This window comes from Papaver somniferum, chromosome 5 (assembly GCF_003573695.1).
Source record: "Papaver somniferum cultivar HN1 chromosome 5, ASM357369v1, whole genome shotgun sequence".
Taxonomy (NCBI): domain Eukaryota; kingdom Viridiplantae; phylum Streptophyta; class Magnoliopsida; order Ranunculales; family Papaveraceae; genus Papaver; species Papaver somniferum.
Genome location: NC_039362.1, coordinates 95,688,045 through 95,710,370, shown reverse-complemented (window position 1 = coordinate 95,710,370; position 22,326 = coordinate 95,688,045). Strand labels below are relative to the sequence as shown.

Genomic DNA, 22,326 nt, shown 5'->3' with positions numbered 1-22,326 from the left:
AAGTACACATGTATATTGGGTTATCAAGTTCATGTTGATGTTCTAGTTCATGTTGTAAGATGACTTTTGTTATGTGATGACGTACAACATGTGTAACTGACGTCTACACATCAAATTTGCATGTGTAACTTGCGTCTACACATCCAATTAGCTTGTGTAACTTTCCTCTACACATCCGATTAGCATGTGTAACTTCCGTCTACACATCCAATTAGCATGTGTAACTCGAAGTTACATATTCATACAATTAGATGAATATGAGTTTCTCTTACTAAGTTGTATTGAAATGCCTTGATATGTAGGTTATACTCATAAAACTGTGTTTGTAGTTAAATTATTCATATTGTATATGCATGATATTGAGAGTAGGTATATATGATCTTGGATGGCGCTAAAAGTATGTAGTTGACATGATATTGATGTAGTGGTTATGCTGGTGATTGTTATATGATAATTTATATTAATTAGATTGCATTTATGGTTATGGCACTCTTCTTACAGTGGTGATGGTGGTTACAGGAGTATTGATGGTGCCGGTGGTAGTGGTGGTAGAAGATCTAGTGAAAGTGAGATTGTAGTGAAATCAATTGTTGAAAGCAAAGAACGAAGATCAACATTGAGTGATCCGCCTATAAAATTTGATTTAAGAGTTTTTTTTTGTCTACATTGATTGGTTATCTTTTCTACATTGAATATTAGGCTTAAATTTGTATTTATTATTAATGATCTTGTTCAATCAAATGCAATTTTGTTCTAGATATTTGTTATCTTTGTCTGTAACTATAATTTTGTTACTTTTTATGTGTTGATGTACAACATGTGTACCTTTCGTCTACACATCCAATTAGCATGTGTAACTTTCGTCTATACATCCATTTAGCATGTCTAACTTGTATCTACACACCCAGTAAGCATGTGTAGCTTGTATCTACACATCCAATTAGCATGTGTAACTCACAGTTACACATAGATATAGTTTGTTCCATTTCTGAGTCTGTTTTTTCTTTCAATTAGCATGTACGACTTTCGTTTACACATCCAATTAGCATGTGTAACTTGCATTTACACATCCATATAACTTATGTACTTGATTCAGGGATTTTCCAAGTTTAAGTCTGTTCAATTAGCATGCGTAACTTACATCTACACATCCAGTCAGCAAGTGTGACCTTCATCTACACATCCATATAGCTTGTGTATTTTATTCAGGATTTTTCCATCACTGAGTTTATTTTTTTCCAATTAGCATGTGTAACTTTCGTCTACACATCCAATTAGCATGTGTATCTTGTGTCTACACACCCAGTAAGCATGTGTAACTTGCATTTACACATCCAATTAGTATGTGTATCTCGCAGTTACACATAAATATAGCTTGTTCCATTCTGAGTCTGTTTTTTCTTATTCATTACAACTCTCATTTTTAAGTCTTTCACAACCATAACAATCAGAATATTCTCAAGTACAAATTGTATGAACAAAAATTCAAATTTGGGTCACAAATCCAATTACTCGTTCTTGCTATTAAAGCGATAACAAATTAATGCAAAAAAATGAGCCAAAAAGACTTGTGATGCCTGTATAAAAAAAACGAAGATCAACCGCATCTTTAAACCCTGGTAGATTTATTGGAAGTTTCCATATTCCAAACCAAGACAAACCAATATTGGAAGTTTCCATATCCCATGTTCCATGTAACTCACAGCAGTGATGACAACCTGAAAAATACAAACATACAATAAAAATATCAAAAATCAAACGAACGCAAATCATTCAGGGGCGTTGCCCCCTCGTGAAAAATATATCATGTGCAACAAGCTAAACATAAAATGATCCATCAGCATACTCAACAGGAGAAATATATCATATGAAGAATGCAATAGATACAATGTGTCTTAAAGATACAAATGCTACAATTATTTACAAATACACATGCTAAAAATACAACATGATATATATGTGTAACCTCAAGTTACACATAATGTAACAAAAAACAGCATGTCTACATCATCAATTTAAAGTTATTCTTCTGAAACAACATTGTTTCTTCATCCTTTTCTCAGTATCAAACAAAAAACTCACAAAAATTCACAAAAAACAACAGAAAAATACAAATTCCATGCTAAAAATACAACATGATATATATGTGTAACCTCAAGTTACACATATTGTAATAAAAAACAACATGTTTACATCAATTTGAAGTTGTTCTTCTGAAACAAAATTGTTTCTTCATCCTCCTCTTAGTATCAACAAAATATAAACAACAAATTCACAACAAATTCTCGAATCGTACATGCAAGAACAACAAATAATCGAAAAAAAATTGAAAAAAGTTTTGAAATCAAACCAAATAAAATTCGTACCTAGATTTGTTGTTTTCCTTCTTTTAAAATAATGTTATTTCTCTTCTTGTTCTCAGTATCAACAAAATCATGTTCTCGGTATCAACCAAATCAAAAAAATATAAAAACGAAATAAGAAAGATCCAAATCATAAAAATCGAAATCAATGGAATTCAAGACTAGATCGAAAACGCACCTATGTTGATTTCTCTATTCCAACATGTCTTCTTCCTCTTCTCAGACTCAACAAAATCCAAGCAAAAAAAACAATGATCAGTAGAAAATCGAAATAAAAAAATAGATCAGAAAAACTAGTGAATCAAACCTATTTTATACAAACAGAAAATAAAAATTGATACAAACCTATTTATTGTTCATCAATGCAGCGTCTTCCTCTCGATAGATCTGAAAACAACTGAATCAATTCAAAGATTTTCTGAGAAATACGTGTTGTTCTTCCTCTCCTCTTCAATACAGCGAATCAAAAATCAACGCACCTGTTTGTTGTTCTTCAATGCAGCGATATTGTGAAGAAACAATTCAAATTCGGAAGATTTGATATCATGAAGAGAAAATCGCCGGAGAGCAGAGAGATGAGAGAGTAAAAAAAAGGTGATTTGATTTCTTGTTTTTGTTCCTGTATAAATCTACTACAAATACTGGAGGTTATTTTTGGTATTTTCAGATTTATTAAAAAAATTGATGACGTCAGCAATCTGGAAAATTTCAAACCCTTGCCCCAAAAATAAAAGTTTTGGGCCTAGAAATATCAAAAACTAAAAGTATGGAGTTGATAGTGAAGGATCCATTTTGTGGGGCTTCTCTATATTGAACCCATATAGTAAGGGGGTTTTAAGAGAAAATTAGGCTAAGGCCCAACCCATGGATAACCCATAATATGAGGCCCCTAGTTAAAAGAGTTTTATTACTAGGCCCTGAATTAAAAATAAATTTTAATTCGGTTGAAATGACCAGAATAACCTTCACTATATAAGTATCTAACCTAGGTTTTCTATCAAACCGACACATTCATTTCATTTCAAGAGAGAGAAACTGAATCTCACCTGAGAAAACTGCCGGTCGAAAACCTTCAAAGAAGTGCAGATAAATTTGTTTCAGAGAATTTTTTTTGCAGATCGAAGAAACGAAAAACTAAAACAGGTAGATTCGCTCAAATCTTCTTCTTCGTGTTTAATATTTTCTTCTTCTTCTTCGTGTTTAACATGTTTTTCGATCTGTTTTTGTAACTGTTTTTCGATCTGTTTTTGTAACTGTAATTAAATCTGTTTTTGTAACTGTAATTAAATCTGTTTTTCGATCTGTTTAATCTCATTAAATTTGATCTGTTTTCGAACTGTATTTGATGTGTTAAATCTCAGTGTATTCGTTGTTTTTTGAAGACGAAGAAAGAAGAAGAAGAAGAAGAAGACGAACTGAGGTTTTGAATCTGTTTTCAAAACCCTAGAAACAGTAAGTTGAACTGAGGTTTTGAATCTGATTTAATTACTACATCAACTGTAAGTTGATTGATGTTTTGATTTCATTTATCTCTTGATTTTGTGATTATTTTTGAAAATTAGTGTTTCGCAATTTAAGTTTCATGATTTGAAATCAAATTGATTTGTATTCTTACAATTTGCATTGTAGATTCATATTCAGGAGATAATCAAACTAATCTACATTCAAAATGCCGAGAGGAAGAAGGAATCAACCTAAAGAAGATGCTGCAATAACGGGTACTATGATTCGTTCCATTTAAGATGCCATTTACTGTTGCGGTGTATGTTTTGAGATGATAAAATGTAAGTAAAAACATTCAAAATGATATAGCATATGTAACTTTAGAAATAGAGCATGTGTAACTTTAAGTTACACATTCAAAATCTCACCACCAACTGTGTTGTGGTTTGTATACTGAGTGTGTAACTTGTAGTTACACGTACAATTGAGCCTTTTTAACTGTAAGTTACACATTCAAGATGTCACCAATGACTTGCAAAGTGGCTGTGTAACTATAAGTTACACATTTATAATCTCATGTTTGTAATGCATATGCATGTGTAACTATAAGTTACACATTGAAAATCTAACCACTAACTTGCCAGGTGACTGTATAACTAGAAGTTACACATGCATAATAACATCACTGATTTGCCAATTGCCTATGTAACTAGAAAGTTACACATGCAAAATATAACCTACGACTGTATTGTGTTTGTAAATAATAGTTACACATCAGAAAATGACGCCTGTAAACCTTCATATGCATGTGTAATTTAAGGTTACACAACACAGAATAGAATGATTCAGTTTGTGTACTTGGCAAATACACATAGTGTGTAACATGATTTTCATTTTGCAGTTAAAAATGAGTGTATTTGATAAGTACACAACATACTGACTCATGTTATTTTTGTGTGTGATGTGTACGGGAAACCTAAGGTAGTCGTTGAATGCAGTAAAGGATTTAGTAAAGGTGATAAAACCTATAAGACTGACTGATAGGGCTCAGAGATATCTTAGGAGAGCTGCTTACAGTGAACTCGTAATGATGTATTACGATGACTATGATACAGCTGTACCGAGTACAACAAGACAGATAAGTACCAACAAACATGGCGTCTTGAAGATTTTGAACTGCTTTGACATGGATTGTGAGAAACCGTGTTCATTCAAGTTTGGTGATGATAAGATTATAGAGTCTATACCGGCAAAGCTGGCTGGTATATTTTGCATGCAGAGGATTGGAAGCAGAAAGGGTCAGAAGATGTTAAAGTACTATTGTCCTAGTGATTTGACTGACAATGTTTTATACAATAAATTCTTCACTGATATCAAATCTTCAAAGCATCAGACGACAGTGACTAAGACAAACATTTTAGAGAAGATAAAACAACTTATGACAAAAAGGAGCAAAAGTGGGAAAAGAAAGAAAGTTGAAGAGAAGGATCTAGTTTGCTTGATAGGTCTTTATCTTTGCTGTGTATTATTTTTTGGCGACAAAAATGCCAATGGAATGAACGCGAAATATCTTAGTATCGTTGAAACTTATGATACGATGCTCAAGGTATCGTGGCCTGATTTAATACACGAGCACTTGTTTGAAGAAATTCATACTAATCTTGGTTGTTTGTCAAATGTGAAGGCTTGTATGCAATACCTACTGGTAAAAATCTTGTGTGTAGTTTCTTATTCCAGCAGTTTTAGTGTTACGTGATGGATATTTTTGTTCAATCAACTAATTAAAATTTATATGTTGCAGTTATTGTTTGTTGAACACACGCCAGCAGGATTAATTCCAAAAGTTGAGAACCACGAAGAAGATATTCCGAGGATTGGGAGGTGGGATATATACCAAATTTCTGATTACATTTGGAGAACAGACATGACACAGTTTTCGGTAAGAGTTATATGTCAGTTGGTTTAGGTTTTGTAAATTTATGATAATGTAATTTAGATAAAACTTTGATGTAATCAAAATTGTCATGTGTAGCTATAAGTTACACATTTAAATGTGCTTGTGTAACTTACAATTACACATGCAAAAGATAACACCAGTGAATGCATTTTATATGTGTAACTATAGGTTACACATTTTATATGTGTAACTATAAAATGTGCTTATGTAACTATATGTTACACATATAAAATGTGCTTATGTAACTTTAAGTTACACATACAACTGAAAATTTGTATATTTAGAATCTTCGACTGTTTTTGCTATCTCTTTTTAACCTCTCCATTTGTTAATTGCAGCCAACTCCTAGCTTTGTGGCTGAGTTTTCACAGCTTGAGAAGCATCTAGGTATATCAACAGTGGTACCCAGCAAGGACGACCTGCAAAGTTGACTGAAAGCGCAAACCATTAAGAATGGCCATCTGAAAGAGCAACTGCAAGCAAAGCAAGCAATGTTTAAAGCAGTGTATGCAATTGCCAGAGAAGGATATCAGAAGGGGGCCTTTCACAGCAGAATTCAAGATTCACAATTTTAGTTACCAAATTATGTAAGCAATGGGTATTGATCCTTACAAAGTGACCCAGGAAGAGTTTATGCAACATGAATATGCTGGACATGGAGGTACTGAGCATGGAGAAGAAGAGTTACAGTTAGTTGAGACTGAGCAACAAGGAGATGGAAGTACTGAGCATGAAGAAGAAGAGACCGAGAAAGAGACTGAGCAAGAGAAAGAGAAAGATGACGCGGAAACTTCCTTCCATGAAGAATGTAAGTAGTTGTTCATTTTTAATATGCTTCTTTAACTTGATTAGACTTAATAAATGTTAAGTAAACTAATCATATGGATGTGTAATCCCTAGTTACACATGCTATATGCATGTGTAACTTCTGGTTACACTAGTTAGATGCACGTGTAACTCCATGTTACACTAGGTATCCATGCCATATTCATGTGTAACTTGAAGTTACACATGTTAGTTATCCAAGCCAGTCGATTACACATGATATATATTCTTCTTGAAATTTTATTAAAAGCCGCAGGTGATGATGTAACTGCAAAAGTCAATGAGGAAAAACCTGCAAATGTTGGTTTGGTTATGACTGCTCCAACTCAACCAACTCTTGGAATTTTTGAGGACAGTTCTGCTTCAACACAGTTTGAGGAATCCATGGTGATAAGTGCTACAACACCGCAACTAGGAGCTAACCCTGATGATATGACGAATGTTTAAGTGAGTGAAATGATAGATGAGATCATCAGCGACATTAAAAAAACTGAACATGGACCTGCAGTGACGGAGAATGCAGAACCTACCTCAACTGGTATGAATCTCTCCCGTTCTATGTTTTGTTTGTAATGGAAGTGTAACTTCAATTTACACATTGTAAAAGGCATGTGTAGCTTGAGGTTACATATAGTATGTTTTGTTTGTATTGGAAGTGTAACTTCAAGTTACACATTGTAAAAGGCATGTGTAGCTTGAAGTTACATACAATATGTTTTGTTTGTAATGGAAGTGTAACTTCAAGTTACACATTGTAAAAGGCATGTGTAGCTTGAAGTTACATACAGTACATTATTATTTTGGCATGTGTAACTTTAAGTTACATACATGTGCTAATTTTACTGAGATTCTGCCTGTATTTGTTTGCGCAGCTACAACACAGGATAACTTTTTTAGCCTTGGAATAGATAAAACTCCAAGACCTGTAGGAGAGTTACTGAAGGAAGCTGTGAAGACAATAAGAGAAAACCAACCAGTATTCATGCAACAACGTGTGCTGAGGAATAGAAAAATTACAACACAAGATCTGAAACAATATCAAAGAAATTCAAAGAGGGCTAAGAAGACATTTAATGAAGAAGAAATGGCCGCAGTTCCAGAAGTGGAAAAAGAAAGAATAGACGCAGTTCCAGAAGTAGAAGAAGAAAGAATGGTTGAGGTTGCTGAAGAAGATGATGGAACAATGAGAAAGGATGTGAAAGGTTCAGAAGTTATCGAAAGGCTGGAAGGCGAGAAAAAGAAGATAATGCTTGAATATTTCAATACTCATCCGAAAACATAAGTAGCTTGACTCCAAGTAGGATTGATTCTTTTATTGATTGTTCTATTTTACTACTTGATTGTGTTATCTTGATTGATAATAGTTTACTTCTTTGTAATGCAGAGACATTGCTTGGATGGAATGCGACGAAGATGATAACCAGATGTTTGATATATCTGGAGAACTAATGCTACAGCTTACCAAGAAAGAATCCTACATGGAGTCAGAATTCATCGAATTCTACATTAGCAGATTGAAGACAAAGATGAACTCTAACAGCAAGTATGACAAAGCGTTATTCCTGTCGCCAAAATCATACGTAAGTACTTACTTCAATATATTTAAAATCTTATTGTTTTTATAATGTGTAGTGTATGTGGTAAGATTATGATAACATACTCGAGATTTTTTAATGTCAGAAACCATTTATAATGTGTAATCTGAAGTTACACAACCATTTATAATGTGTAGTCTGAAGTTACACATCCTTATTTTTCCAGTGTAAAACCCAAGGCCCTATGTGTAACTTCTGTTTACATAATCACTTGTTCATTTGTAAATTTTGATTAAAAATGTGAGTTTGACATTCCAAATGGTTTTTGCAGGCCTCTTACTTGAACGATTACGGAGAATTCAAGAGATTTTGGATTCCAAAGATTGCGAAGGAGTATGTCAAGTACAAGAACGATGCAGTCAGACTTTTCGCCCTAATGTGCAACAACAACACACACTTCACACTGCTGGAGTATGACTTGAGGAGATCTAATGCTTGGTCCTACATGAACTCGTCAAACGTTAAGGAACTCAAGGGTGAACACCTTGTTCAAGCCAAGAAATATGAATTTGCAATTACTACAGAACTGAGACTCTTGTGTCCTCATGCTCTTGGGATAAATAAAAATGCCAAGAATCTCCCTTCGCCCCCACAAGGTTCAATTCCTGACTGTCTTCCATGTGTATGCACTTACATGAAGATCAGGATGAAGAATAAACCACTTGACAAAAAATTAAGCTCAAGTATGATGCTATGGTGGACTGACAAGCTGAACCGCATGAGAGGAAGCATGTTATACAAGATTCTTTCGGATCCATTCAGAGATGTGTAAAGCAGTCATTAGGATTAGAAAAAACTTTGTACTCGTAAATATGTTGTTAGCCACAAGCAGATGTTAGACTTGGAAAATATGTTGTTAAAAACTTTTAAATTTCATCAGTTAGTAGATTTTAACAGTTCTTGGTTTTGAAAATATTTTTGGATTGAAATTCTTTGAATTAAAAACTTTTATCTTGTTAGAACTTCTACTGATGTGTGTACAGGTTTCAGAAAGCATGCAACAGGTTAAGTAACTACACATCTTAACTTGATGCAGAAGGTGTAACCAGAGTTTACATATGCATTTATCATGTGTAACCTAATATTACACATGCATTCACAACAGTGTAACTTCTGGTTATACATCCATATATTTGAGTGTAAACTGAAGTTACACAAGCCATTGGTCGCACTTACCCAATAAATCAAAATAAAATAAAGTTACACCATCATTTATCATGTGTAAGCTAATGTTACACATGCATTCACAGCAGTGTAACTTCTGATTACACATCCATATATTTGAGTGTAAACTGAAGTTACACAAGCATTTTGACCACTGATCAAACGTACATAAATAAATCAAAATAGAGTAAAATGCATTTCAAATGTGAACTGACAAAATATAAAATCTGAATAAAAGATCCTTGCACATAATCAACGTTGCAGAAAATAAAAACGTTTGGCCCGTGAGAACCGAAATGAAGAAAACTAAAAAACATATAATCCAAGACAAATAATAATCCACACATCAAATCATTACTTGCAGAAATGAACTTTGGTAGGCTAAAGTTAGTGGGGTGTGAACTTCCGAGGATTCCTGCAACCTGCCTTGTTGTGACCTGTTTCCTTGTAATTGTTGCAACGAACTTTGCTCTTCACCTTCTTCTCACCTTTACTTATAATCCTTTTCCCTGGTGGTCTACCTAGTTGCTTCTTCACGGTAGGTGGGTTGACAGTGTCGTCTGGATGATATTCAACAGGCCTGTTGTAGTTGGGAATCGGCTGCATGGCATGCATATAAGTCTTCCTAAAATAGTCGCTTGTAAAATACGGTGAAATGAAATCAATAGCCTCACGTTTAATCTTGCGTATGGCTGCAAGAGCATGAGCACAAGGAAAACCATATACGCACCACATGGAAGAAAACAAAAATAATCAAAAAATCAGTTAATTGCACATACAAATCATAAAAAACTCAAAATTAGCTAGTTACAGGTGCATATACAGGATGTGTATCTTTAAGTTACACTTGCAAAATATATGTGTAACTACTATTTAGACATGCATATATCTAATGTAACTGGAAGATACACATTCTAAAAAAAAATGAACATACAGATATAAAAAAAAGCATAAGAAACCAAACCTTTGACAGGTGCAAGTATGGTGTTCGAGGTCCACCATGTGAGACCTTTCGCTAAAAACTTCAAACACGGTAGGACTAGCAACAGATACTTCCCAAGTCTGGTGTATGAAGAGCCACAAGCTTTTCTTCATACTCAGGGGTTAATGGAGTCATCATATTAGCACCAATTTCACGACGCTCCGCCATCAAACACATTATTTTTCTCCTAATCTGAAAAGCAGAAAAAAACTCATGAATACATAAAGTGACAAAACATGAAATAAAAAGACAACAAAACAGCAAAAAACATACAAACTCAATTAACCTGATCAAGAAGAGCAGATGCAGGCATCTTGTTGTGAACCAGAACCCAGCTATTGACTGATTCTGCTAGAGTACTAGATGTTTGTCCATACCGACAACCTTTGAAATAGAAATTCGCATATGCTTCAGGTGGGATTGTCTCGATGTAATCAGCCACCCAATCGCAGTTCAAGTCTCTAATCTTCTGTATGGCTTTCGCATGGTTTTCAGGTGAGAGTGCGTATGTCGCCTCTCGGAAATGGTCCATCACAAGCGAGTACCTAGGATCTGTTGCAGTGATGGGTATATTTTTCGTCAAATGATAGTAGCAGAAGCTGTGGAACCCATCTGGATAAACAAGTGGAACACCCTGCAAGAGTCCTTCATGGCGATCCGAAAGGAAGGTGATTGGCCTCCCATCACCAACAACTTCAGTCAAATTCCTTAAAAACCACTCCCAGTTGTTGATCGTCTCAGAATCGACTAGTGCAAAAGCAAGGGGGAAAATCCTACAAAAAAAATTGTGCAGAATCGAAAGAATAATAAGTTTCACAGAAACAGAAAACAATGTGTAAATACAAGTTACACATGCTAAAACAAATATGTAACTTAAGGTTACATATGCTATTTTCTTAGTTACACACTGAGTAAAGTAATGTGTAACCGAGAGTTACACATGTGTAAGTCTCAGTTATTTGTCAACTGAAGTTGTTCAAAAAAAACATAAAAAAACATACCTTTACCACCATTGATCCCAGTAGCTGCCATCAAGCAACCTTTGAATGTACCAGTAAGGAAAGTAGTATCCAAGTATACCATTGGACGACAAAACCGGTACCCCTTGATCCATGTAGCAAATGCGATGAAAATCCGTTGGAACTGTTTATTTTCACGTTCAAACTTTATCACACTACCAGGGTTGGTTTCCCTTATAGCATCAATATACCATACCAAGTGCGAGAGTGATCGACCATTTCGTCCTCATAAACCTTTTCCCTAGCATTATATGCCTGATAGTACTCCATGTTAATCCCATAGTTGGTCTGGAAATCAGCAATTTGCTTGGGCTTCTTGTGAGGATTTTTGCGAACTTCTTCCTCAATCAAACTAGACGAGAAGCTGGTGGAGTAAGTTTGGTTCAAGTTGCGCCCACCAGCACCACAAATGTGCTCAGGGTTATAAGACCTGACCTGAAGAGGTTCATACAAAATATAAACAATTCAACCAAAACACAATATGGTGCAAAAAACATCATGTGTAAACCAAAGTTACACATACTGTAACAAAACATAACATATACTAAGCATTAGATGACAGAACACGGAAAACCTACCTGAAACATTTCGTTCCTTTCATCGATAGAAGCTGCATGGAATTTCCAGCCGCATTTTTCATCTGCACACTTAGCCGTGAACCTAGAACGCTCATTGTGAGTTACAATCATTTGGAAACCAGTGCGAAGACGATACTTGGTGAAAGCAACCCTGACTTGCGTAACTCCTTCAACAAACACATGACCAATTTCACCAAGAACCTTGGGCCAACCATCCGATAACAAAGGTTTCGCAGGCTTGCTTTTATCTTCCAAATACATTGCAACAGTAAGATTGTTTCTGGACGAAGACGTACTAGACCCATTAGAAATAGAAGAATTGCCCTAGAGCTGGAGGAAGAGGCCACACGAGGAACATTTTGCAAGAAAATATCAACACTGGTCTTCTGTTTACTATTTGTGATGGATATAAGAGCTTGCAACGAAAAATCACAGTCAAGCGGAAAATCTTTCCACTTTCTCGGAAGAAGAAAGTAATACCAAGTGGAGTAAACTTCTTTCATTCCCTGCAAACTTGTTCTTTAAACTCTTCAAGTTTGATATCAGTATTAACACGCAGGGTAATAAGATCTGAAGAGTAGCGAACAACAACAATGCAACTAACAGCAGTGAAACTAACAGGATCCATGACAACCTGAAAAATATAAAACACACAATAACAATATCAAAATTTTAAAACGAACGCAATTCACTCGGGGGCGTTTCCCCCTCGTGGGAAGTATATTCTATGCGGCAAGCTAAATATGAGTAAAAGATACAGATGATACAACTATTTACACATAAACCTGTTACAGGACATATATATGTAACTTCAACTTACACATGCTTAAAATACAACAAGATATATATGTGAAACTAAAATTACACATGCTACAACTAAAAAACATCTGCTTCTTCCTCACACATGCTTAAAATACAAACAAGATATATATGTGTAAACTAAAATTACACATGCTGCAACTAAAAAACATCTGCACCTTCCTTACACATGCTTAAAAATGCAACATGATATATATGTGTAACCTAAAGTTACACATACTGTAACAAAAAAACAGCATGTCTAACAAATCAAATTGAAGTTGTTCTACTGAAACAAAATTGTTTCTTCATACTCCTCTCGGTATCAACAAAAATTAACAGATCGGACATGCAAGAAGAACAAATAATTCAAAAAAAAAAATTGAAAACAGATCTGAAATCAAAAACAAAATAAAATTCTTACCTAGATTGATTGTTTTCTTACTTCTGAAACAATGTTCTTACTATTCCTCTTCTCGGTATCAACCAAACCTGTGTAAGCATCAACAAAAACATACTCAGTATCAAAACCAAATAAAAAAAAGTGAAAAAACTAGATCGCAATTCCCTTGTAACAATCAAAATCAATTGAATTGAAAACTAGATCGAAATCACAATTCGTACCTACGTTGATTTCTCTATTCCAAACTGTCTTCTTCTTCTTCTCAGACTCAATAAAATCGAAACAAAACAAAAATCCAAAAATCAGTAGAAGATAGAAATCAAACAATCAATCAGAAAAAGTAATGAATCAAACCTATTTGATACAAACAGAAGATAGAAATCGTCTCAAACTCGTCAGATCTGAAATCCACTGAATAACATCAATGAATTGAGAAAAAGCAACAATGAATCCTTGTTCTTCGTCTCCTCTTCAACACAGCAACAGACTAACGAACTCTTGTTCTTCAATGCAACAATTTCGTGTGAAGAAAAAACCTAATTCTGTTTCTGAAGAAAAAATCAACGAGAGCAGAGAGAATAGAGAGCTGAAAACTAATTTGATTTGATTTTATGTTTCTGTTACCGTATAAAACAACTTTAAATACTGGAGGGTAATTATGGTATTTTCACTTTTATTAAAAATCCTGATGACGTTAGCAATCTGGGAAAATTCAAAACCAGGCCCAAAAAAAAAAAAAACTGGACCTAGAAATATCAAAAATGGAAAGTGTGGAATTGATAGTGGAGGATCCATTTAGTGGGGCTTGTATATGTTGAACCCATATAGTAGGGGTTCTAGTATTTTTCACAATAATATTTTTCACATCTAAACAACCAACCAAGGTACACTTTCCTAATTTCAGTTGAACCCCTATTTGTGTTAACCAAAGCTTTTCCTACTAGTCCGTTGGAAAGTAGTAGAGCCCCTTATCGGAATCTTTGGTGTCAATATCAGCATACAAACTTCGGTCAATTTCCTTGCCAGTTGCCACATCTATTATCCAACTTCACTACTTTAACTAACTCCAATATATTTGGCGCCACACCAGAAAGCGATCACCAAATGTATAATCAACTTTTCCACAGAACTCTCTATGATGTTTTCGAATTCCCCAAATTCATTTCATCTCCTTCTCGTTTCAATTCAACCATTGGAACCCTAAATTCTGATCCAAAGGTGAAAACAGTAGAAGATAGAAAACGGGAAGAAAACTTTAGTGAAGAAGAAGAAGCAGTTTTGAACAAAGAAGGTTTTTCAGATATGTCTTCAATTGAACCAAAAGATAACAGTAGTTCTCATCCATGGCCAGAATGGGTTAATTTAATGGAGCACCTGTCAAAGAAGGGTTATTATCATGAGAGAAATGAGTATCCTTTTGGTCAGAATGAAATGAGTAATAAGGATTCTAATCTGATTAGAACTGCTTGTCTTAATTCTGGTCGTGATAGGTTTGATGTTATAAGGTAAGATTTATTTGTGTAGAATTTCAAAAGAAAAAATTAGTGTCTGATATCTGTTTGATGTTTTGTCTGTGTTTACTCGTAATTGTATTGTCCTTGATTTGCTTTATCGAATTCATCATTGGTGTCCGAAACTTATACGCATGCCAGTATCGTTGTTTCTTCGAAGCATTTTGTTAATTACTTTAGAGAATGTCTATGGTGGCAGGTACTTGTCTAAGAAGGACATTCGAGTTATTGTCAGGTGTGGATGCCCAAGCCTTGATAGGAAAGTTGTTAACTCTGGGAAGCGTCTAAGAGCGTATTTGGGAATTGACGAACGAAATGTATGTGCTAATCTAAATGTTTTATTCTTGCTTCTTTAGTTCACCCTGCTCAAACCATATTCAACACTAGGGGTTCCTATTGTAAACAGAATTCAATCCAATTCCACATATTTAGGAACCGTAACAAAACAAGGCACTAAGAACTAAAGCTTCTATACAAAATAACCCTTTATTGATTCCTTGAAACCATGCACACTTAACATTGACAATCTTCTTGTTAGGTTTGCAGTTCGTGCTGTCTTAGAGGAAGCTGCGAGAGAGCTTATGTAAATGCCCGTAAAGATGAAGGTGGGCGGACGGTGGATGTCATGCGTATCTTGATGACGTACGGCCTAAATCCGGTTATTGGTTCAGTGGAAAATAAACTCGCTCTTAATAAAAGGCTTAAGAATTCTGTCAGAAAGCTGCTCACAGAAACTGTGGAGTTCAGCAACGAGGAATTTGACTCTAGCCCAACCGAGAAAACCTCCTTAAAAGGAGCTTCATGTCTTGAGCATTCAATTCAGCCACGAACAGGTCAAATAACTATGCCAATGAAAAAAGGCGACTGGATTTGCCCAAAGTAATGCTATCTTGCCTTCTCGGTTGTTTTGGGTCTATGGATATCTAATGTTAGCTAATATTTTACCTTTATATTCTCATAGATGCAACTTCATGAATTTTGCCAAAAATGGCAAGTGTTTGCGCTGTGACTCTGTGAGGGGTTCTTTCAACAAAGACTAAAAGGACTTGCTGAGGATCAGGATCATCCTCCATTAAAAAGGGGGGATTGGTTATGTGGCAAGTAAGTTTGTTCAACCTTCTGAAATCAAAATTTTCGAGTTCCAAAGAGAAGAAATGAAACACAAAGTTCTGAAGGATTTTTTTTCGATTACAGATGTAATTTATTGAACTTTGCCAAGAATACAAGGTGTTTCCAGTGTAAAGAAAAACCATCTAATCGTCATCTTGGTCCAGGGGAGTGGGAGTGCGAATCGTGCGTCATTAACTACTACTCAATTAATTTTGCTTCATGAAGATTTGTTTTGTTTTCTCAAATTTAATGCGTTCTCATGAACCCCATAACTTAAATTTCAGGTGCAATTACGTAAATTTCAGAAAAAACATGGCATGCATAAATTGCGATTGGAAAAGACCGAAGGCTTCAAATTACTCAGACACTTCAGCTCAACGCCAGTCCACAGGCTTGCGTCAACCTTTTTCAATGAATTTTGCGAGACATGATGGTGGATCTGATAATCAGTTTTCTGACAGACAAGAGAGACAAAATCAAAAACCTGACACTGAATTCTGGAGCTCTGAGGAAAATAATGGGGACGAGAGTTGTTTGAGCTCATTTAACCCAGAGCTGGTTGATTTTTCTATTTCAGGAGGTGAATTGGATATTTCTCAGGATCCACAAGCAAGGGAGAAATGGAAAGAAGATATGTCAAAGGTGAGAAGAATTGTTTCGGCAGAGAGAGAAAACAACACTGCGCTTCCGAAGAATCCAGGGTCTCTACAGTCTGCTGAAGACAGTGAGATGGATGACTGGTTTGGACACAGGAATAAGTTGTAAACAAAGAAATTTGGCACTATACCGAAACATATACAGAACAAATGAAGGTGGGTGTTTCTTCAATTTGCCAATCTCAGGTAAATAAACAGTTGAGCAAAAATATGCATGTCTGCAATACTAAAACGTGAGATTTTATTAAGCAACATGATCAATAGACTGTAGAATATGGGATACTATTACATTGATCTTCAGAATACAAGTTCACTGAAATTATTGTTGTTGTTTCATTTTATTAGCTTACTTACACCTTGAAATAATCTATCACCTTTCCATCCAACTCCTTAGAGAAGAATTGCCTCATAAACTCAGGCAGTGTGAACTGCTTGTAAACAGCCGGCTTATCTGCTGATACTAGCTCTGGCAATGGTCCATAATTGTCTTCCCTCTTACTAGGGTTGAAGAATACAGCAGTTGAGACTCGTGGTTCACGAAATGAATTTGCCACTACTCGGTGCTCCACACTCTTATATTCATCATTAGATATCATCTGTGCCAAGAAAACCATAGATAATCATGTTGCAGTAAAAACGGCAGGCAGCAAGCATTCATCCTAAATTATGTTGCAGTAAAAATCTTAAGGTTTACCTGAAGGTCTCCAATGTTGATAACAAGAGCACCACTGCATGGTTTAACATCAATCCAATCCTCACCATGCTTCAACTGCAACCCACCAATTTGATCTTGAAGCAGAACCGTTAAGACACCAGGATCACTGTGAGACTTAATACCAACAGTACGTTCCGGTTCTGGACAGTACGGATAATAATGAGCTACCATTAACCTGGCATCCAAACAGCTCATTTCCTTCAACCTATCTTTCTCTAGTCCCAGCCCTTCAGACAGTAATCCCATCAAAGTCTCTCCTAGCCGGTGAGCCTGTTCATCCCACTCTAATAACTCTTTCCTACATATCTCCGGAATATGATCAAAATGAGGAGGTGCTGGCCCTGTTCTCATCTGAAGTGTATCTCTCCAGCTTGCAGCTTTTGATTGGAAGAGATCGAAATTCGTCGAAAATGCAATTCCTTTACCCATTTCTCTACTGTAATACTTTGATTTGATTTCATTCGACTGTTCATTAAAAGCTTTGATGGATGAAATCGTACTGTCTAAAAGACTAAAACATTAATTGGGACTCCGTGGTTGAGTATCTGAAAGAATCCCCATTTACTTGAAGCTTCTTTGATTTCATCAATTATGATGGTTCTACGGTGTGAATTGACAAATGAGAGATCAATAACTGGGATTTCTTTTCTACGATGATGATGATCATCAGAGGGATTTGGGTGAGTGATGGAGGGAAAAGATTCAGGTGGGCGAACAAAGAAACGAGGGATTGTAGTAATACCTGAGTCGACAAGACCTTTAACTCGGATTTTTGAGTCATCAAATTCCTTGACCTCTTTTGACCGATCATAGGTTTCTGTTTGTTGATTTTGAGAATCGATTGTCATTATGTTCTTCTTCGCCGTCTGGTATCTTACTCTCTGTTTGTGTTTAGTCGGTTTGGGAGGGACGAATGGAGTAGAGAAAAAGAGAAGTTTAATTGAAGTCATATCAGGATATGGGATTTATATACCCCACTTTATAATAGTTTGGGCTGTCAATGGGTACCCATTACCCGGAACCGGAACCGGATCCGGTAGATTTGGGTCCGGTTTTGGGTCCTAAAGTTGGACTCATTAGCAACTTAGGACCCGACGGGTAATTACCCGATTGGACCCGAATCTAAACGGGTCTAAACGGCTAATACCCGTTGGGTACCCGCGGGTATCGGGTACCCGTTTATTCATACTTTTATTCATGTTTTTGCTAGTTTTATCTTTGATATTTTACTCGTTTTAAATTTTTCTCTTACATTTAATCTTTATTTAATACATTAATAAGAAATAATAATAAATTTTATAAAAGTTATTTAAATCCAAGCCAAAAAGAGACAAATATTAAGTTTTTGAGGTTTTTTAAATAGTTTTCTTAAGACCCAATGGGTACCCGAGACCAGCGGGTACCCGGGTATTTAAACGGGTCCGGTTCTGGGTCCACAAGTGTAAGAACCGGACCCGTAACCGTTAGGACCCGGATCCGACCTTTATAAGTAGGGTCTGGGTCCGGGTCTAGTGATACCCGGGAGGACCCGGACCCGTTGACACCTTCTACTTTATATACGTCATCTTGGTGTATCAACTACCACCTTGTCCATCAGTTGCGCAGGAGAGTAAAACGGGTAAAGCCGGTTAGCCTGACCCGTTAACTAAGGTTCCCGGTTTGGGATTGACTACTGTTCGAAGAAAATTTGGTGGGATTTTTTTATTTTCTAAGCAAAACTAGTGACAAAACCCCTAGGTGAACAAACTAGTGATAAGAAAAAACCAGTCATATTATTTCTACCAAATAAAAACCGTTCCAAATAAAACTGGGACACAAACCCCAAATCAAATGATAATGAGCAAATTTATTTATTTTTATTTAAAAAAACCCAAATGTACCCTTTTATCTTTTCTTCTTCTTCTTCTTCTTCTTCTTCTCTGATTTCTTCTTTCTTCCGTCTCCTTCTCCCACCACCTTCATCACCAGCAGCAACAATGGATCTCCACGAGAAGAATGGCGCTGATTCAAGAGATGAAGAATTCGAGAGACGTTTTCTCTCAATCATTAGTTCATTCATTTCCCTAAAATTGAGAAAAGAAAGAGAAAGCAGCAGCCGCTGCTGTTAAATCCGAGAGACAAGATCGAGACGCTGATTGAGAAATTGAGAAGGAAATAAGATTTGAGATGATGTTCATAGAGCGTAGAGAGGAAGAATCAGCAAAAAACTGTTGCTAGAATTATTCGAGATCGAGAAACAATGAAGAAATTAGAGTTTATGTTCTGATGCTGAGTTGTGGCTGCATTTGATTCAAGAATACAGATAAAGACAGATGGAGAGTTGGGTTTGGTGCTGTTTAAGAAGACCTGTTGCTGTTAATCTCAGAGATGAAGAAGAAATTGATGAAATCAGGGTTTCGATTTGAATCTCCAAACGAAGAATAGGAAGGGAATTGGGTTTGTCGATAAGAGCAGAATCAAACAAGAAATTGGTGCTGTTAATCTCAGAAGACCTGTTGGGTTTGGTGAACAAGTTGCTGCTGGTTGGCCTTCTTGGCTTAGTGTTGTTGCTCGTGAAGCTATTCATGGTTGGATTCCTCTTCGTGCTGAAAGTTTCGAGAAATTGGAAAGGGTAAGGGTTTCTTCTTCTTCTTTTGTTATTTTGCTACGATTTTTTATTGTTCTTGAATTGCTCATTTATGGTCTAAGTTGTGTCGTTATACATCGGAATGTTGAAGTGGATTAGTACGTCGACAAGGTATTTTTGTATTTGTTCATGTGCTGCAATTATGTGAATACTGCAATTTTCTGAATGTATCTTTAGATTGGACAAGGTACATACATCAGTGTTTCCGAGCACGAGAGCTTGCAACTGGGAGGATGCTTGCCTTAAAGAAAGTTTGGTTCGATAACTTTGAGCCAGAAAGTGTGAGATTTATGTCGCGGGAAATAATGATTCTCCGCAAATTGGAGGGACTAATTACTTCTAGACTTTCAACTAGTGTATATCTTGTTTTCGAGTACACAGAACATGATATTGTTGGTTTATCATCTTGTTCTGACATCAAGTTCAGTGAATCACAGGTTCGTATATATGGAACTCTGGATGTGTGTTCTAGTATTCGGGAATTACCAATGTTAAAGGGTTTGATTTGTTCATGTTGTGTAGGTTAAATGCTATATGTATCAACTACTATCTGGCCTTGAACACTGTCATTCAAGAGGTATAATGCACAGAGATATCCAGGGATCCAACCTTCTTGTTAGTGATAATGGAGTTCTGAAGATAGCTGATTTTGGCATGGCAAATTTTGTTAGTGTCGGGCACATTCAACCATTAACTAGTCGAGTTGTTACTTTATGGTTTCGGCCTCCTGAACTTTTGCTTGGATCCACCAGTTATGGGAAATCTGTTGATCTATGGAGTGTTGGTTGTTTATTCTGTTGATATGCTGTGTGTTTGACTCAAATGGTTCAGGTTGCTGATGTGGTTGATTGGATCTGTGGTATTGAATACCAACTCGCATATGGAAGGAAATGGAGTATGATAGGAGCAGTTGCTTAAATGAATGGGTTGCAGGAAGTGGTTTTAGGCTGATCTCGGAAGCCGAGGAAGGACAGAATTTGCTGGAGAAGGCAGTAAAGAAGTGCAACAGAAGTTACAGGCAAGTATGAGAGGCAGTGTTGTTGTTGTTGCAACAGAAGTGCAATGCAGGGAAAGAGGTTCAGGTGATGGCAGTGATTGCAGGTCAGCTGAATGAGTTGGCATTGCTGCAATGTAGAGAAGGAATGAAGCTGGTGATATGTTGTTGTTGTAGAGAATGTGCAAGAAGTCGAGATGAATTTGCAGAGAAGCTTATGTTGTAAGCAGTGATAATGGAAGTTACAACATTGGTCTGTGATTGGGGTTGTGTCGCATACTGTTCAGGCAAGAGTATAAGGAGAAACGAGGGTTTCCACTACAGATTAGTGAAATTCAGTGAAGGAGCTGGACCTGGGAAGAGTTAAGATCTCTCTGAGCTGAGATGCAAGATGGATGGTTTGATTTGGGTTCAGCTGATTAACGGAAGGATCAACAAGGGAGTAGATGCATGTGCAGTGACTGGTGCAGGTGGTGTTAGATCAAGTGCAGGATTGTGCAGTTGCAGCATTGGTGGTGACTGAGCTAGCCGTGTTACAGGTGGTTGTGGTCATGATAACAAGATAAAGATGGTGCTGTGTTGGGGTTGCTTGCAATTGAGATTTTGAGTACAAGACTGAGCCATGAAAGAAGAAAACAAGGTCGTGTGCTGGTGGAATTGTAAACAAAAGAGCAAGGCAGGGAAGCTGATATAATGTTGGTGGAATTTTTGTTGGTGTCTGAGCATCAAGGAAGCGGTATTGTTGTTACCGAGCTGCTGTAACGCAGCAAGACTCTGCAATGTAATGAAGGCGTTGCAGGTAAGAACTGATGGTGTTGATGAGTTCGTGCTGAAGAGAATGGAAGATTGCGATTGCGGATGTTGCACCTAGAAGACAGAGAAGTTGGTTTGTTGGTGGCAATGGATTGAAGAGGATATGGAGCAATAGTGCACATTTGCACCTGAACTGAAGGGAGATGCCGCTATTACCGAGAGAAAATGAAGTTGCAGGAACTGAAATGGCAGGTGTTAGTGTGATGAAACCAATTATGGTTTCATCTTATTTATGATGTAACCAAAATCGGTTTCATCGTATTTATGATGAAATCAAAATCGGTTTCATCGTATTTCAACGATGTATTTCTATCCATGAACATGTATAATACCTCTTATAATTCTTCTTGCAGGTGAATTCTCACGAAACCAAGATGAAACCAAAATCGATTTCATCGTATTTATGATGAAACCAAAATAAGTTTCATCATATTTATGATGAAACCAAAATTGGTTTCATCTAATTTTTTGGGGTGGTGGTGGGCGGTCGTGGTGCTGGTGGCGGTACGGCGGGTGTTGGCGCTGGTGCTGAATGGTAGCGGTGGTGATGCAATTGCTCAGTATCGGTGGTGGTGGTCGGAGGTGGTGGCGGCGGTAGTCAGAGGCGGCGGCAGCGGTGGTGGTCAGAGATGGCGACGGCGGCGGTAGTGGTCGGCGTGGTGGTGGTGGGAAACGGTGGTGGTTGCGGTGGTGGTCGGAGGCGGTGGTTGGCAGCGATGGTCGACAGCGGTGGTCGGAGGCGGTGCTCGGCGGCGGTGGTCGGTGGTGCTGGTT

General features: G+C 36.7%; 1 protein-coding gene and 2 pseudogenes across 1 annotated transcript; 2 read left to right on the top strand and 1 right to left on the bottom strand.

Moving 5' to 3' along the window:
• The first annotated feature begins 14,227 nt into the window (after positions 1-14,227).
• On the top strand, positions 14,228-16,547 carry LOC113282279 (annotated as a pseudogene).
• A 74-nt stretch (positions 16,548-16,621) lies between these two features.
• LOC113282281 lies at positions 16,622-18,132 on the bottom strand (annotated as a pseudogene).
• Positions 18,133-19,431: 1,299 nt separating this feature from the next.
• Positions 19,432-21,081, top strand: LOC113279353 (protein IMPAIRED IN BABA-INDUCED STERILITY 1-like). The gene is made up of 7 exons (XM_026528046.1): positions 19,432-19,443; positions 19,539-19,730; positions 19,946-20,182; positions 20,268-20,525; positions 20,577-20,588; positions 20,692-20,846; positions 21,027-21,081. The coding sequence occupies exons 1-7, from the start codon at positions 19,432-19,434 to the stop codon at positions 21,079-21,081; spliced, it is 921 nt and encodes a 306-aa protein (XP_026383831.1).
• The last annotated feature ends 1,245 nt before the right edge of the window (positions 21,082-22,326 follow it).

Coding starts and splice junctions, on each gene's coding strand:
- LOC113279353 (XM_026528046.1), top strand. Junction 20,183..20,267: donor TCAAGTTCAGTGAATCACAG/GTTCGTATATAT, acceptor CATGTTGTGTAG/GTTAAATGCTATATGTATCA. Junction 20,847..21,026: donor GGTGATGGCAGTGATTGCAG/GTCAGCTGAATG, acceptor CATACTGTTCAG/GCAAGAGTATAAGGAGAAAC.